This window comes from Muscardinus avellanarius (genome assembly GCF_963383645.1).
Source record: "Muscardinus avellanarius genome assembly, chromosome: 1".
NCBI lineage: Eukaryota > Metazoa > Chordata > Mammalia > Rodentia > Gliridae > Muscardinus > Muscardinus avellanarius.
The window spans coordinates 233325454-233343021 of record NC_137786.1 but is presented as its reverse complement, the minus strand read 5'-3'; the positions used below and the strand labels follow the sequence as shown (position 1 = coordinate 233343021).

Here is a 17568-nt window from a genome sequence, read left to right as displayed (position 1 = left end):
TCTCATCTCCATTTTATAAGTGGACAAACATGCTCAAAGTTTTTATGTGGCTGGCCTCAAATCAAAGTTCATTAATGCCAGCACCAGTCTCAGCTCTTCAATACCCTATGCCCCTTTGCTACACAATCTATCCCTGACCAAGTCAATGTGTAAAGCCAGATTGCGTGGCGTGACTAAAAATACAACCTTAGAAGGGGGAGAGCTAGACTATGTATGCCAATGATTATGGAGATGGAAATAAAGCCCCCTCCCACGAGCCATGTTACATCCTCTACCATTTCCTCTTTAAGAGACAGAGGTGTACCCGACCCTTTGGGCTTCTGTTCATAGAGCAGACTTTTTACAACAAAGATCTGGTTTATCAGCAAAAAGCTAAAATTATTGCAAACTAGCAAGTTACCTCTGAGGTTCTCACTGGACACTTGAATGAGCTGTTTTGGGAAGAGGATCTATGACAGAATGTTGATCTCAAAACTCTACTAATCTACCACATAAGAACTTCAGGAGCTGGACGTGATGGCGCACGCTTGTAATCCCCGCGCTTGGGAGGCTGAGACAGGAGTATTGTTCAGGTTCAATGCCAGCATCAGCTACTTAGTGAGGCTCTCAGCAACTTAGTGAGACCCTGTTTCAAAATAAGAATAAAATATAGAGCTGGGGGGGTATAGCTCAGAGGCAGAATGCCCCTAGGTTCCATCCCCAGTACCACAAATAATAAATAAATAAATAAATAAATAAATAAATAAATAAAATAGGTCTGGGGAGTGTAGCCCAGAGTTAGAAAGCCCCTGGGTTCTATCCCCAGCAACACACACACACGCACACACGCACACACACACACACACACACACACAAAAGAAACCTTCAGGAGAGGGAAGAATGTCAAGTAATTCTTGTTCACGTCAATGTTCACAAAGCACAAGGGTGCGAGTAGTTATCTGCAGAGCAACAACAGAATCCTGTCGCTGAGAAATAAAGCCCTGTACTTTGGGCCTGTGGCTACTTTAAGAAGGAATCAAAGCCGGGTATACAGGAGGCTAAGACATGAGTTTGTGGTTTGCAAACAGCCTCAACTACTTAGTGAGGCTCTTCACAACTCAGTGAGACCTGCTTCAAAAATAAAAAGACTAGCCGGGCGTGGTGGCGCAGGCTTGTACTCCCCGTGCTTGGGAGGCGTGCTTGGGAGGTGGAGATAGGAGGATCAGGCTGGTTCGGAGCCAGCCTCACTGTCTTAAGAGACCCTGTTTACAAATAAAAAATATATAAAATAGGTCTGGGAGTGTAGCCCGGAGGTAGAAGGGCTTCCAGGAACCCCAGTACCACCAAAAAAATAAAAATAAATAAATAAATAAATAAAAAGACTAAAAAATAGGGATGGGGTGTAGTTCAAAGGTAGAATGCCCCTGCATTCCATCCCCCATATGGCAAAAAAAAATAATAAAAGTAGAAATCAAAAGCCAGGTGTGGTGGCACACAGCTGTAATCTTAGCATTTGGAAGGCTGAGAGAGGATCGCAGTTCATGAATAGCCTCAGCTACTTAGTGAGGCCCTTTGCAACTCAGTGAGACTCTGTTTCAAAATAAAGAATAAAAGTTGGGCATGGTGGTGCAGGCTTGTAATCCCCGCGCTTGGGAGGCAGAGACAAGAGGATTGCGCAGGTTCGAAGCCAGCCATGCTGCCTTTAAGATATCCTGTGGTGGCGCACGCTTGTAATCCCCCACACTTGGGAGGCAGAGACAGGAGGATCGCGCAGGTTCGAAGCCAGCCACGCGCGCTGGCTTAGGAGACCCTGTTTCCAAATAAAAATGTAAAAATAGGTCTGGGAGTGTAGCCCAGAGGTAGAAGGGCTTCCAGGAACCCCAGTACCACCAAAAAAAAAAAAAAAAAAAAAAAAACCACCTGTTTCCAAATAAAAAATATAAAAATAGGTCTGGGAGTGTAGCCCAGAGGTAGAAGGGTTTCCAGGAACCCCAGTACCACCAAAAAAAAAAAAAAAAAAAAAAAGAATAAAATATAGGGCTGGGGATGTAGCTCAAAGGTACAATGCCCGAGTTCCATCCCCAGCACCACAAAAAAAAAAAAAAAAAAAGGAATTAAAAGCTGGTGTGCTGCATTTGGGAGGCTGAGGCAGGAGGATCACAGTTCACAGACAGCCTCAGCTACTTATTGAGGCCCTTTGCAACTCAGTGAGACCCTGTCTCAAAATAAAGAATAAAAAATAGGGCTGGAGGTGTAGCTCAGGGGTAGAATGCCCCTGGGTTCCATCCCCAGTACCAAAAAAAAAAAAAAAGCTGTAATCCCACTACCTGGGAAGCAGAGACAGGAGGATTACAGTTTGCAGACAGCCTCAGATACTTAGTGAGGCTCTCTGCAACTTAATGAGACTGTTTCAAAATAAAAAACAGAGCTGGGGATGGAGCTCAGAGGTAAAATTCCCCTGGGTTCCAGCCCCAATACAGCAAAAAATGAGGAGGAGGAGGAGGAGGAGGAGGAGGGAGGAAGAATCAAGCCCAGTGTAGTAGTGTGTGCCTATACTCCCAGTACTTGAAAATAGCAACCAAAGAAAATGTCCTAATTTTAAGAAATTTTCATCCTGGATGCTCTAGCTGTTCCTATAGAAGTAATTTCCCTGGATTTGAAGACAATGCCAACTACCTCATGATAATAATAAATAGGAAGAAGTCCAAAGGATGGTATAACATGAAAACACCTGGGATAGGAATTTAAAAAGGCCTCAGTTCTAAATCTCAACAATCACTAGCTTGTTAGGTCTAGAATTTACTACCTCCCCATCTTACAAATCAAAGTTAGGTTCAAATGAGAAGACAAAAGTATCTTGTAAGGTATAAATAGCTACAGAATAAAGAATTATGATTCTTCAAACCTAAGAATAACCACAGGCCTATTCCTCTAGAAAGTATTATCTTTCAGCCAGGAGTGGTGGCGCACGCTTGTAATCCCAGCCTTTGGGAGGCTGAGACAGGAGGATCACGGTTTGTGGACAGCCTCAGCTACTTAGCGAGACCTTGTTTCAAAATAGAGAATAAAAAATAGGGCAGGGAGTGTAGCTCGGAGGTGGAATGCCCCTGTGTTCCATCCCCAGACCAGCAAAAAAAAGTATTATATATAATCTCTAATAATAAACACAATTATCATATGTACATACAAACAGAGCTAATAAAACAACAAAATGAATTGTCACAACTCTTTATCCTCAACAACTCTGAGCCTGATACCTTATTTACTGATTATGAAAAGCTAAGTGTTTCTTCTCACCTATCTATAGAGAACTAGTATTATCTCTGCTCTCTCATCTCCACTTTGGTTATTTAGTCAAAAATAGCAGCTGGCAGCCTAAGTTTTCTTTAAAAGCAGAGGCTGAGATGACTGACCCCAGGAATGGTAAGGCCACCTGCACAATGAAGTGGCAAGCAAAAAAGCCCATTGAAAATAAAGAGGAAGCCGGGCGTCGTGGTGCACGCTGGTAATCCCGACACGACATTCGGGAGGCTAAGACGGGATGGTCTTGGTTTGCAGAGTCAGCTGCTTGGTAAGGTCCTTTGCAACTCAGTGAGACCTTGTTTCAAAATAAAGAAGGTCAGGCGTGGTGGTGGCATGCGCTTGTAATCCCAGCATTCAAGAGGCTGAGACAGGATTGTGGTTCGCGGATAGCCTCAGCTACTTAGTGAGGCCCCTTGCTACTCAGTGAGATCCTGTTCCAAAATAAAGAATAAAAAATTGGGCTGGAGGTGTAGCTTGGAGGTAGAATGCCCATAGGTACCATCCCCAGTACCTCAAAAAATAAAGCAAAGAGGAGGTGGGGATGTGGTGGCGTATGCTTGTAATCCCAGCATTTGGAAAGCCGAGACAGGAAGATGGCTGTTCGCAGCCAGCCTCAACTACTTTGTGAGAACCTTTGCAACTCATTAAGACCCTGTTTCAAAATAAGTAATAAAAAATAGGGCTGGACATGTAGCTCGGAGGTAGAATGCCCCCGGGTTCCATCCCCAGTACCGCAAAAAGAAAGAGAGAGAGAAGAGAGAGAGAGAAAGGAAAGAAAGGAAAGGAAGGAAGGAGCAGTAAAAACATTTGGAGCTTGTAGGTAAGTGAACGAAGAGGGGAACAGACAACTTCCAGATACTAGGAGGGAGTACTATACTACATTTTGGATTTTATTTGGAGAGGCACTGGAACTAAATCCAGGGCATTCTACCTACAAGCTACACCCCTAACCCTTTATTCTTTTTTGTTTTGAAACAAGGTCTAAGCTAGGCATGGTGGTGCACACTTGCAATCTAGTACTTGAAGCCTGAGACAGGAGGATTTCAGGTTGGTGGCCAGCCTCAGCTACTTACGTGATGCCCTCCCTGTTTCAAAATAATGAAAAATAAAGCAAGGGATTTAGCTTGAGGGTAGACTGCCCCCCGAATTCAATCCCCAGTACCACAAAAAAAAAGGAAGAAAGAGATAGAGATAGAGAGAGAGAAATAAGGTCTTAAGGTTGCTGAGTTTCTCTCTCTACACTGAGGCTGGTCTTGAACCTGCGATCTTCCTGTGCCAGCCTCCCAGGTACTGGGATTACAAGCATGCACCACCATGCCCAGCTTCATTCCAGATTATTTTAACCACAAATTCCTAAAACCAGAATGAACTAGGAAAAACATCCAACAAAACCTCACGGGTTTATAAGAGCAACTGGACATCCTGCTGTCTACTCCCTACTTATGTAGGTTTTATTAAGAGATTAAGGGCTGGGCGTGGTGTGAGACAGGAGGATCAAGGTTCCAGGACAGCCTCGGCTACTTAGTGAGGACCTTTGCAATTCAGTGAGCCCGTTTCAAATTAAAGAATAAAAAATAGGGCTGGGGGTATAGCTCAGAGGCAGAATGCCCCTGGGTTCCATCCCCAGCACCGAAAGAAATAAAATAAAATAAAATAAAATAAAATAAAATAAAATAGGCGGGCATGGTGGCGTACACGTGTAATCCCAGCATTCTGGAGGCTGAGATGGCAGTGTGGACAGCCTCAACTACTTAGTGAGGCCCTCTGCAACTCAGTGAGACTCGGTTTCAAAAATAAAGAATAAAAAAAAAAAAAAAATAGGGCAGGGGGTGTAACTCGGAGGTTGAATGCCCCTGGGTTCCATCTCCAGACCCGCAAAAAAAAAAAAAAAAAAAAAAAATCAAGAGGCAGATGGGCATGGTGGAACATGCCAGTAATCCCATTACTTGTGAGGCTGACAGGAGGTCCACAGGTTCAAGAACAACCTCAACAACATAGTGAGACTCTTAGCAACCTAGTGAGACCACATTTCAAATCACAAATAGAGCCGGGCGTAGTGGCTGAGACCAGAGGATCACGGTTAGTGGAAAGCCTCAGCTACTTGCCCTCTCTAGAACTTAGTGAGACCCTGTTTCAAAATAAAAAATAAAAAAATAGGGTAGGGGGTGTAGCTTGGAGATCGAATGCCCCGGGTTCCATCCCTAGACCCCCCTCAAAAAATAAATGAGCTAAAGGTTTAGCTTGGAGGTAAAATGCTCCTGGGTTAAATCCTGAGTACAAAAACAAATGATCAAGAGGTAAAATATGCAGTGCTTGGGAGGCTGGGACAGAAGGGTCACAGGTTCAAGGCCAACATGCAGTCACTTAGTGAGACCCTCTTTCAAAGAAAAGAAAAAAGGGAAAATTTAGAAACAGATCAGGACTGGCAATGTAGCTTAGTGGTACAGCTCCTGCTTAGAATGTGCAAAGCCAAGCTGGGCATAGTGCCTCAAGCTTGTAATCCCAGTACTTAGGAGGCTGTGACAGGAGGACTGCTCAGGTTCAAAGCCAGCCTCAGCTACTCAGTACGCGCTCAACAACTTAGCGAGATCCTGTTTCCAAATAAAATATGAAACGGTCCAAGAGTGTAGCACAGAGGTAGAAAGCCCCTTGGTTCCATTCCCAGTACCAAATAAATAAATAAATAAATAAATGGAATGTGCAAAGTCCTGGCTTTGGTCCCCAGCGCTTCAAAAAGAAATGGAAAGAGAAAGGAAAGAAACACCTGAGATTTCATATATACAGTTCAACTGACAGCCCATATGAGCTATGTAACTGATAGTAGAAGAACTGATACAACTATAACCAAATAATATCAGGATGTTTCTAATTCCAATACTGAAAAAAATGACTATGCTGTCTGACTGACTCAAATGCAGCAAGATTAACTTATGCCCCATTACAGTAAAAGCCATACTCTGACCTAGTCAAGATGCCCGGAAACCCAACTATTCCTAGGACAACACCAAAACAGAGATCTGAATAACTCTAGAGACCCCTGCCTGTAGAGCTAGTTCAAGGAAACCACTGAAGAAAAATCACTACATTAAGAATTTTCTATGCAGAGACCCCTCTAGTGGTCTGGTAAGCATCAAAATCTTTCCAGGATAAAAGCTGTGAATTCAGAAAAATGAGTTTCCCCACTCTGATAAGACTAAAAATCTTTAACTGGAAACCAGTTAAGGCTCTATATAAGAAAAATGAAGATAAAAGAGAGATTTTCCTTCTGACTTTCTACAGAAGTCTGTAAATGGTTCTGAAGCTATTCATCTTTGAACACCCAATAGGAAATAGCTGGAGAGTTACCACTGTTGCTATGAAGATTTTTGCTCTGCAAATCATATCTCAGCAAATAACTGGAATAACCAAGTAACTATTTTTTTTTTTTAACTGTGAAATAAAACAGAGCCGGTTGTCCTGTACAATAGCAAGTTTCTGTGTTTTCAAAGACTTGACAGGGTTGGGGTGTGTAGTTCAGTGTAGGGCCCATACCCAGCATGTGCTAGGGCCTGGGTTCTTCCCCAGCACTATATACAAACAACTACAAAACATAACAAAAACCTTAGCAGCCTAAGAAATGACAAAAAACTATTTATAGAGCCAGACCTAGTCTCTTCTACATTCCCAACTTTAAAACCTCACCCGAAGAAATAGAACGGCATCAGTGAAGGCTATGATGCTCAATCTTCCCCATAATCCTTAAATCAAAGTATATCAGGAGTTGTTAGATATCAGCCTAAATACAAACAGTTAAGCACACCTCCCTGAGGAAGTCAACATATTTCTGTTAGTGAATGTTTACCAAAGGACAAAAATGCATAAAACTTTTCTTCTTACAAGGAATCAGCCAGAAACTCATGTGAAAGTATCACACATTTCACCCCCAGTGTCACATGGTACTGGTCCCAAGCAAATCAGGTAAAATTTTGGCTTTCTCTATCACTTGAGAGCAAGCTTCTTGACCATAAATTCGACTGTCCCAAGGTAACTGGATTCTAGATTCCCAATCTACTAGCCACCCTGCCTACCAACCACAAAAGAAACTTGACATATTAAACGCAAAACTCTTCATAAAGATTCATATACACCATCCATTTGCTGGCCAAAAAACCAATCAAAGACCCGCCCCACTCTTTTACTCTAAACAAAAGCAAAAGCCATGCACCATAAAGCATGCCTCACAACACCCAGCAGGAAAGCCCAATTCTGGATAGTCATGAACTTGCACAACCTAAGTTAAGGAAAATAAAATGCAGTATTAATGCAGAACAAGGACTTGTTCCTCGTAAGGGAATTGACCCTGCATATTTCCCCACTTATAGAAATGACAAGGAATGGCAAAAAAGATATGTCTTTCCAGTAGAACAAATGAAGTATCTTTGGTGAGAATGAACAAGCACCTGCACCCACATTCATTTCCTGTTCTCAAAACTTCTCAGGCAGGTTATGAGCAAGCAAGAATCCAACACCATAGGAGAACATCGGATACTCCAGGTGGCATCCTTAAAGATAGCATGGCAAAGTTAACTCGAATCTGGTCCGAAATGGAACTGATACTGGCCACGTACACAAGAGCTGTCTCACCAAATCTTACCAACATAAAAGATTAAGAACTTGGGGAATATGAACCCAAACTCTGAAAGTCACCTGGGTCCGAAAAGAAAGCCAAGCCTAAATTTTGGTGACACATTTTTTTTTTCTCAAAGAAAAGGTAAGCTAAGGATCTGCCCTGAGAATTAGGCTACTCAACAACTGAGTAAAAGATGTTCAGCCAATGTCTAACGAGGACCTCTTACACATCCCTCCTCCATGTCCCCCTCAGCCAAAATGCGCCCCCTTGCAAAGTCAACAAGCTTGTAAAAGTGTAACACTGTACTGGACCACCATCTTGGCAAGTAAAGGCTAAGCACAGGGAGCCTTCATAAAACGAACCTCCCTTCCACAGGCAAAAGGTCGGGATTTTCGGTTGATAGATGTAAAATCGAGCCCAGTTTGGGGAGGACATGTTTGAGGGAGTTAGAAAGCACAGAGCTGCCATGTCTAACCCACCAAATAATGAAAAGGCCAAAGTGGTTAGAAAGGGGCCCCTCTGGTGCTCACGAGGAACTTACACCCATGAGTGAACCCATGCCAGGCAAAACTAAAAGATCCCAGCCCGAGAAACGTCCAAGGGCCCCGTTACCTTCCGCTTGGGAGTATTCATCGAGAGGGAACACGAGGGCGGCCATGGGGCGCCAGCCCCCACCTTTTCCCTCTTCCCTCGCTCTGACCGACGTCTGCAGAGAAAGTGGGGGAGTGCCGAAATCCTCCCCGTTCCATGATCCGGCTTGTGCCCGTCACTTCCCAATTTCCGCTCGGTGCCAGGCCCAGGAGACCCGGGGAAGGCGCGCCCCCGGTACACTCGACGGTCTGTGGCGCGTCCCCGGACCCGTGGCTCGGCTCGGAGAGGCCGCGGCCGCCGCACCCACCCAGAGCCTCTTCCCCCGACTTGGAGAACAGTGCCTGGGGCGCGGGGGAGGAGAGTGGCTCTGCCCAAAGCGCCCCGCACGCCCGTGGCCTCGCTCCCGCGCACTTCCCCACCCTTCCCCACCGCGCCGAGACCGACCCCCGGGTAAGGGGCGTGGCTAGCAGGCCCCCGAGTGCCCCGAGCGCGCCCCCGCCCCGAGCGCGCCTCCATGTTACCTTTTACCACGTCACACTCGATGACGCGTCCCCGGCGCTCGAAGAGGCTGCGCAACTCCTGGCTCGTGCATGCAGCGGACACATTGCCCACGAAAATCTTCCAAGTGTTCAGCGGCCGTGGGCGCGACATCTCCACCACGAGCGCGCGCCCCGGGCGCAGCTCGTGGCCGTGCAGGGCCTCGATGGCGCGCAGCGCGCCTGCGTTCTCGCGCATGTGCACGAAGGCGAACTGTTTCATGACGGCGCAGCTCATGACCGTGCCGTAGGGCGCGAAGAGGGCTGCCAGCTCCTCGGGCGTCGTATCCGCTCCGTCGACATTGCCCACGAATATCTTCATTTTGCCGCCGCAGTCGCCTTCCCGGAGAGCCGGGACCGCACCTCCAGCGACAGGCAAAACGTCTGACCGACCGGCAGTCCTCCCCAGGAATGGCTGGCGACCGAGAACCCCGCCGCGCAGGCGCCCTGACCTAGCCAATCGGGACGCGCACCCCGCGCGCGCCACAGCCAATCGGGGAGGCCGAGAGAAGACGCAGTTAGGCGCCACCAATCCCAGTGAGCCTGGAGCCCGCCCGTTAGCGGATGGGGCGGGAGAAGGACGACGGCGCGCCACCAACCGCCGCGGCCGGGGGGAGGGGAGGTGGGGAGAGGAGGGGCGCGCCGAGGCTGCGCGGGCGGCCGCGGCCTAGTCAGTGCGGCGGCCTCGGGCCGCAGTCTGGCCCCGACCTGTGGGCCCCCTAGAAAAGTTCTTCGGTCGGGCCCGGGCCCCTCCCGCTTGGGCTGCTTAAACCCTCCAGGCCGAACCCACGCCTGGAGGTGGCAGTCGGAGTGTCCACGGGTAGGCCGGCCCGGCGGCAGAAACCTGGACGGACGCCCCAGTCTCTAGGGCCTGTGCTGGGCGCCCCAAGGGACCTGCGAGGCGTCTGCCCCGAGGGGCCTCCGTGCCAATTAACTCAGACCTCGCAAACGCGTCCCTGGGGGCTGCTGAGGTCCTAGTAGACTGCAGGCTGGAAAGTAAAATCCCATGTCTGCCGTGATGGAATTTCCAGTCTAGAAATAAGGAGACCTCTCTTGTATGCCCTTTTCCATTTTTTTTTTTTATTGTTAAATAACAAAACAGGCCGGGCGTGGTGGCGCTTGGGAGGCTGAGACCGGAGGATCGCACAGGTTCGAAGCCAGCCTCAGCTACTTAGTGAGACCCTGTTTCCAAATAAAATATAAAATAGGTCTGGGAGTATAGCTCGAAAGTAGAAATGCCTCGGGTTCCACCCCCAGTACAATAAATAAATAAATAAATAAATAAATAAATAAATAAATAAATAAATAACAAAACAGTGATCCCTGAGGAGGCAAAATTTGAGCCTTAAAAATGTTAGCCGGGTGTGGTGGCGGATGCTTGTAATCCCAGCATTCTGGAAGCTGAGACTGGAGGATCACGGTTCGCAGACAGCCTCAGCTACTTAGTGAGGCCCTCTGCAACTCAGTGAGACCCGGTTTCAAAATAAAGAATAAAAAAATAGGGTGGGGTGGTGTAGCTCGGAAGTCGAATGCCACTGGGTTCCATCCCCAGACCTGCAAATAATAATAATAATAATAATAATAATAATAATAATAATAAGTAAAGAATAAAAAAATAGGGCTGCAGTATAGCGTAGAGGTAGAATGCTCCTGGGTTCCATCCCCAGTACCAAAAAAAAAAAAAAAAAGGAACATGAGAGCTGGCATAGTGGCACATGCCTGTAATTCCAATACTTGGGAGCCAAGGGCATAGCTCAGAGGTAAAATGCTTCTGTGTTCAATTCCCAGGATCCCCCCCCAAAAATGGATCATGAGGCTCGGTGTGAGGGCCACTCAGTGTTAAGTTGGGTCCTGCACTCATGTGACTTTGTGTCACATGACCTCTGCAGGGCAAGGGAGGGGCTGAAACCCCCGCGAGAATTGGGCATTCCCGCGAGTAAACCCCCATCTCGCGAGATGCATGCCTTTAAAAGGAGAGCCCGCGTCCTCTAGCTTCGGACAGGCGCGCGGGCCCCACGGTGCCTCGCCCTGATCCCCGGGAGAGCCGTGCCATTAAAACTTTACATGCCACGTGTACCGGACCTCTCTCGTGTTTTTCACACTCCGCCGTACTCACTTATTTTTATTTTACTCGCATTTAATTTTTTATTTTACTTATCACTCAGGAAACAGCACAGAATCCACTAGAGATAAATGCAATTAATAGGGGACTTTTTGATGATTTTATATAATAGTTATGTGTTTTATAAATCACTTAATGGGTTTTTTTTATTTAATAGCTATGTATAACACACGCAAGTATTTGGAAGCCCGGCATGTGGCTCACACTTGTAATCCCAGTACTTGGGAGGCTGAGACAGGAGGATCGAGGGAAGCCTCAGCTACTTGTGAGGCCCTCTGCAACTTAGTGAGACCTTGTTTAAAATAAAGAATAAAAAATAGGATTGGGGGTGTAGCTCAGAGGCAGAATGCCGCTAGGTTCCATTCCCAGTACTGCAAAAATAAATAAGTAAAAGTAAAGTATTTGGTATAGTACAGATTTTTTTTTCTTTTCTTTTTTTTTTTTTTTTTTTTTGCGGGTCTGGGATGGAACCCAGGGGCATTCAACCTCTGAGCTATACCCCAGCCTATAAATTGCAAAGGGCCCCACTAAGTAGCTGTGGCTGTCTGCAAAACGTGATCCTCTGCAATCCTCCCTTCTCAACCTCCCAAATGCTGGGATTACAAACGTGTGCCACCATGCCTGGCCTGATGATTTTTGAATATGGCAAAAAATTGAGAGGTAGCACAAAAGTGCCTAAATTTTTTTTTATTCTTTATTTTGAAACAGGGTCTCACTAAATTGCAGAGGGCCTCACTAAGTAGAGGCTGTCTGCAAACTGCCAACTGCAATCCTCCCAAATGTTGAGATTACAAACCTATGCCACCACACAGGGTTTAAAAATGCCTAAATTTGCAAAGATTTCCAAACTGTGCTCCCTGGAGCTTCAGAGCTTTGGGGGGCCCTGCAACGAGGCTAAGATCTTTAGCTGCAGATCTACTTCTGCTCTGTGATTTTGTTTTTTTGTTTTTGTTTTTTTTTTTGGTGGTACTGGGGTTCCTGGAAACCCTTCTACCTCAGGGCTACACTCCCAGACATATTTTTTTTTAATATTTTTTTTTGAAACAGGGTCTCTTAAGCCAGCGAGGCTGGCTTTGAACCTGCAGGATCCTCCTGTCTCTGCCTCCCAAGCACGGGGATTACAAGTGTGCGCCACCACGCCCGGTGTGTTCTGTGGTTTAAAAACAAAATTTGCAGCTGGGAGTGGGGCGTGGTGGCGCACACTTGTAATCCCAGCATTTGGGAGGCTGAGACTGGAGGATCGTGGTTCGCAGGCAGCCTCTTCTACTTAGTGAGCCCCTTTGCAACTCAGTGAGACCCTGTTTCAAAATAAAGAATAAAAAATAGGGCAGGGGGTGTAGCTCAGAGGTAGAATGCCTCTGGGTTCCATCCCCAGACCCGCAGAAAAAAAAAAAAAAAAAATGTGTGGCGGTGCAGTTGTAATCCCAGCATTTGGGAGGCTGAGACAGAAGGATCATGGTTCACAGAGAGCCTCAGCTATTTAGTGAGGCCCTCTGCAACCTAGTGAGACCATGTTTAAAAATAAAGAATAAAGCCGGGTGCAGTGGCGCATGCTTGTAATCCCCGCACTTGGGAGGCGGAGACAGGAGGATCATGCAGGTTCGAAGCCAGCCTCTCTGGCTCAAGAGACCCTGTTTCCAAATAAAAATATAAAATAGGTCTGGGAGTGTAGCCCAGAGGTAGAAGGGTTTCCAGGAACCCCAGTACCACACACACACACACACAAAAAAAAAAGAATAAAAAATAGGGCAGGAGGTGTAGCTTAGAGGTTGAATGCCCCTGGGTTCCATCCCTACACTCGGGGGGAAAAAAAATTAAATTTAAAAATGTTTAAAAATTGGAAACCACACTAATAGTTGAGAAAAGAGAGAGCGGCTATTGAGGACCTTTTTTTTTTTTTTTTGGTGGTACCAAGGATGGAACCTAGGGCATTCTAACCTCCCAGCTAAACCCCCAGCCCTATTTGTTTGTTTGTTTGTTTGTTTGTTTGTGGGTCTGGTGATGGAACCCAGGGACACTTGACCTCCAAGCTACACCCCCTTCCCTATATTTTATTCTTTTATTTTTAATTAATTTATTTATTTATTTTGGTGGTACTGGGGGTGGAACCCAGAGGCTTTCTACCTCCAGGCTATACTCCCAGACCTATTTTATATTTTTTTGGAAACAGGGTCTCACTAAGTAGCTGAGGCTGGCTTTGAACCTGCGCAATCCTTCTGTCTCAACCTCCCAGGCCCAGGGATTACAAGCGTGCACCACCACGCCCAGTTTTTATTCTTTATTTTGAAACAGGGTCTCACTGAGTTGCAAAGGACCTCACTAAGTAGCTGAGGCTGTCCAGAAGATCCTCCTGCCTCAGCCTCCCAAATGCTGGGATTATAAACATATGCTCTCCCCAGCTCTATTTTCTATTCTTTATTTTGAAACAAAGTCTCACTAAATTGTGAAGGTCTCATTAAGCAGCTGAGGCTGTCCTGGAACCATGATCTTCCTGTGTCAGCTTCCCAAGTAGTACAATTACAAGCATGCCCCCTCTTCTTCCTCTCTTTCTCGCACTAGAGATTGAACCCAGGGTCATTCTACCTCCGAGCATTCCCAGCCCTATTTTTTGTGTGTGTGTGTGGTACTGGAGATTGAACCCAGAGGCATTGTACCTCTGAGCTACACCCTCAGCCCTGTTCTTTAGTCTTTTTATATTTATTTATTCATTTATTTATTTATTTTGTGGTACTGGGGATGGAACCTGTGCCAGTATTGGGAATGACCTAGGAAGATTTGGGAAAGCTCTGATTATTAATATATTTCAAAATAATTGGTATATTTCAAAATAGTTGTGTCAGAATGGCAGCAGACATGGGTAAAGAAAGGACTTGGTTTCTGCCTAAGACAGGCAGTTATTCCAATGTAAATTAACCTAGCTCAAAATAATTACCAAGTCAATAGAGGAGAGCTAGGACTTCTGCTTTCTAAAGAGATATACCTTTATAAAGAGATATACCTTTCTAAAGAGATATACCTGTTGAAGGATAGGGCAGGGTTTGACCTTGCCCTTCAGGAAAGGAGACACCTTGCCACACCTGGTTGGGGGAGGTACCTTACAGGGACGTTCACTAATCAGAGTCATGCAAACAAGATGGAGGTCATGGGTATAAAAGGCGAGTCCACGTGTAAGCCCTTTGGTGTATTCATTTCGAGTCACTGCCCCATGCCAAATGGGGCTGTATTTCTATTTTCTGTATTTCCATCTTTTAATAAACTTCTTTAAATTTTCAGCAACGGTCCAAGCTACGCATATTTAATCTTAGGACAAGAATCCACGGGTTTTTCTTCTGTTTGGGGTCGTTTTGGGATTTGTTATGGGTTGGGGGGTAAGTGTGTCCGGGGGCCCTAGCAGGGGTTCCCGGGGGAAAGTTTCTTCAAACCATATTCTCCCAATCCTTAACGGAACCCAGGGGCATTCTACCTCTAAGCATCCTCAGCCCTTTTTTTTTTTTTTTGTGGTACTGGAGATTGAACCCAGAGGCATTGTACCTCTGAGCTACATCCTCAGCCCTGTTCTTTAGTCTTTTTATATTTATTTATTTATTTTGTGGTACTGGGGATGGAACCCAGGGGCATTCTACCTCCGAGCATCCCCAGGCCTATCTTTTATTCTCTTTTTGAAACAGGGTCTCACTGAGTCACAAAAGGCCTAAGTAGCAGCAGCTCCTGAATGCTGGGACTACAAGTGTGCACCACCACGCCTAGCAGTCATTTTAATTTTTTTAATTTAATTTTTATTTTTTTGCAGTACTGGGGATGGAACCCAGGGGCATTCAACCTCTAAGCTACATCCCCAGTCCTTTTTTTTATTCTTTTGTTTTTTGAAACGGTCTCACTGAGTTGCAGAGGGCCTCACTAAGTAACTGAGGCTGTCTGTGAACCGTGATCCTCCGGTCTCAGCCTCCTAAATGCTGGGATTACAAGCGTGCGCCACCACGCCCGGCTAGTCTTTTTTATTTTTGAAACAGGGTCTCACTGAGTTGCAAAGGGCCTAAGTAGCTGAGGCTGTCTGTAAACCGTGATCCTCCAGTCTCAGCCCACTCCCCCCACCCCGCTATTTTATTTTTACTTTGAGACAGAGTTTTGCTAGGTTGTTGAGAGTCTCAATACTTGCTCAGGCAGTCCTTGAACCTTGATCCTCTTGCCTTAGCCTCCCAAGTACTGGGCCTACAGGCACGTGCCTCCATTCCTGGCTTTTTTTTTCCTTCTTAGTATTAGGAATTGAATCCAGGGGTATTATTCAACCTCCGATCTACACCCCTAGCCCTCTTTTATTTTGAAACAGAGTGTTTCTAGGTTGCTGAGGGTCTTGGTAAGTTGAGACTAGTCTTGAACCTGCAATTCTCCTGTCTCATTCTCCCACGTATTTTTTTTTTTTTTTTTTTTTTTTTTTTTTTTTTTTGCGGGTCTGGGGATGGAACCCAGGGGCATTTGACCTCCGAGCTACAGCCCCTGCCCTATTTTTTATTCTTTATTTTGAAACCGGGTCTCACTGAGTTGCAGAGGCCTCACTAAGTAGCTGAGGCTGTCCGCGAACCACGATCCTCCAGATCTCAGCCTCCCGAATGCTGGGATTACAAGCGTGAGCCACCACGCCCGGCTTCCCACGTACTTATCCTGGTGGGCCCCAAGCTTAAAGGATTTGACTCCTAGTGACAAAGGGGAGCCGGAAAACAAACCACACAGGTTTGGCCAAGGGAGCAGAGTCCAAGGGCTGGAGGCCGGGTCAGCAGCCATGAAGTGGGAGACAGGCAGGACCTGGGGATTGGAGCAGAGCCTGGGGCCTCAAGGCCAAGGCTAACTAACTGTAAAACCACAGCATGGTCTGAGCAGGTAGCACAGGGGCAAAGTTTATTGTCTGACAGCTCACCCTGCCATAAAAGCAGCTTTGCCAAGGATGGAAAGCCCGTTGCAGTCCAGAGGGAAGGAGTGGGGTGGGCTGGGTTTGGGGAAAGAATAGTTGAGTAGGGTGCCCAGAATCCAAGGCCAGTGTACTATCCCTGCTAGCACTTATTAAGAGTTAACCGAGTTAATTAAGATTCTTACTTGTGAGTAAAAATCAAGCTAGCCGGGCGTGGTGGCACAGGCTTGCAATCCCAGCATTCAGGAGGCAGAAGGAGGATCTTGATTCATGAACAGCCTTAGCTACTTAGTGAGGCCCTTTGCAACTCAGTGAGACCCTGTTTCAAAGTAAAAAAATAAAAAATAGGGCTGGGGGTGTAGCTTGAAGGTAGAATGCCCCTGGGTTCCATCCCCAGTACTGAAAAAAAAAAAATTTTTTTTTTTTTTTTTTGGTGAGGGGATGGAACCCAGGGGCATTCTACCTCCAAACTACATCTCTAACCCTACTTAATTCTTTATTTTGAAACACAGTCTCACTAAGTTGCAAAGGCCCTCACTAAATAGCTGAGGTTGGCAGCAAACCTGTGATCCTCCTATCTCAGCCTCCCAAGTACAGGGATTACAAGTGTGCGCCACCACGCCCGGCTGAAATCAAGCCAGATGAATTTTTAAAAGGGGAGCAAGCATGGGGGACACAGGCTTGTCTCTTGAATCCCAGGGCAGGAGGCAGCTGGCCTCGGGCAGGGCCCAGGTGGGGGACTCCAGGTGGCTAGGATTCTCCAGCAGCTCTTAGGTTTTCTCTGGGTATTTGCCTCCTTACAGAGGGTATCCTCCTCCTCAGCCAACTGGCTTTCCTAATACACAGCTGGGGAGGCAAGGAGAAGAGGGCACCGGGGTTCCTGTATTCCCAACCTCAGGGAGAAACTAAAACTAGGTCCACTCTGATTTCTTTGGAAAGCAAAGCCCCGCATAGGCCAGGGTATTCCGGTCCAGTCAGCCACAGCAAGGGGAAAGGGGGGCCATACCCAGAGTCACGACTACCGCAGCTCTTCATTCTGACTCGGAGGAGGAAGAGAGGTCTCGGGGTATGTGTAAATATGAATCCAGGTTGGTTTGGCTTTCGAAGCTAAGTGCGCCCCTGGGGAGGTAGGCATTCTACCTCCAAACTATACCCTATCCCTATGTATTTAATTCTTTATTTTGAAATAAGGTCTCACTAAGTTGTAGAGGGCCTCACTAAGTAGCTGAGGCTGTCCGCAAACTTTGATCCTCCTGGGTCAGCCTCCCAAGTGCTGGGATTACAAGTGTGCACCACCACGCCTGGCTCACCAAGCCCTTTAAGGGACACAGAGACACAAACAAAAAAGCAAAGTTTCATATGAAAATAGAAGTTTAATTTGCCAAGAGAACCTCACAGCAACCCCTACACGCCCTGTACCTAATTTTCTTAGGCCTGGGCAAGCACGGCCCCTGGCTCTTCTTCCTCCTCTGCAGATGGAAGGTGCTGAGCAGGGAGGACAGAACAGAATGAGGCGAGACCCTGC

General features: G+C 46.5%; 1 protein-coding gene across 2 annotated transcripts in view; it reads right to left on the bottom strand.

Moving 5' to 3' along the window:
• The window catches only part of LOC308264715 (RNA-binding protein 14), a gene marked incomplete at both ends in the record, with an annotated part of 32978 nt that extends 23638 nt beyond the window's left edge, over positions 1-9340 (bottom strand). The window contains one exon of one of the 2 annotated variants that reach the window (XM_080698163.1): positions 8993-9340. In XM_080698163.1, coding sequence (XP_080554289.1) covers positions 8993-9340 — 348 coding nt within the window. The remainder of the gene's footprint in view (positions 1-8992) is intronic. The other variant, XM_080698162.1, reaches the window with a different exon arrangement.
• Positions 9341-17568: the final 8228 nt, after the last annotated feature.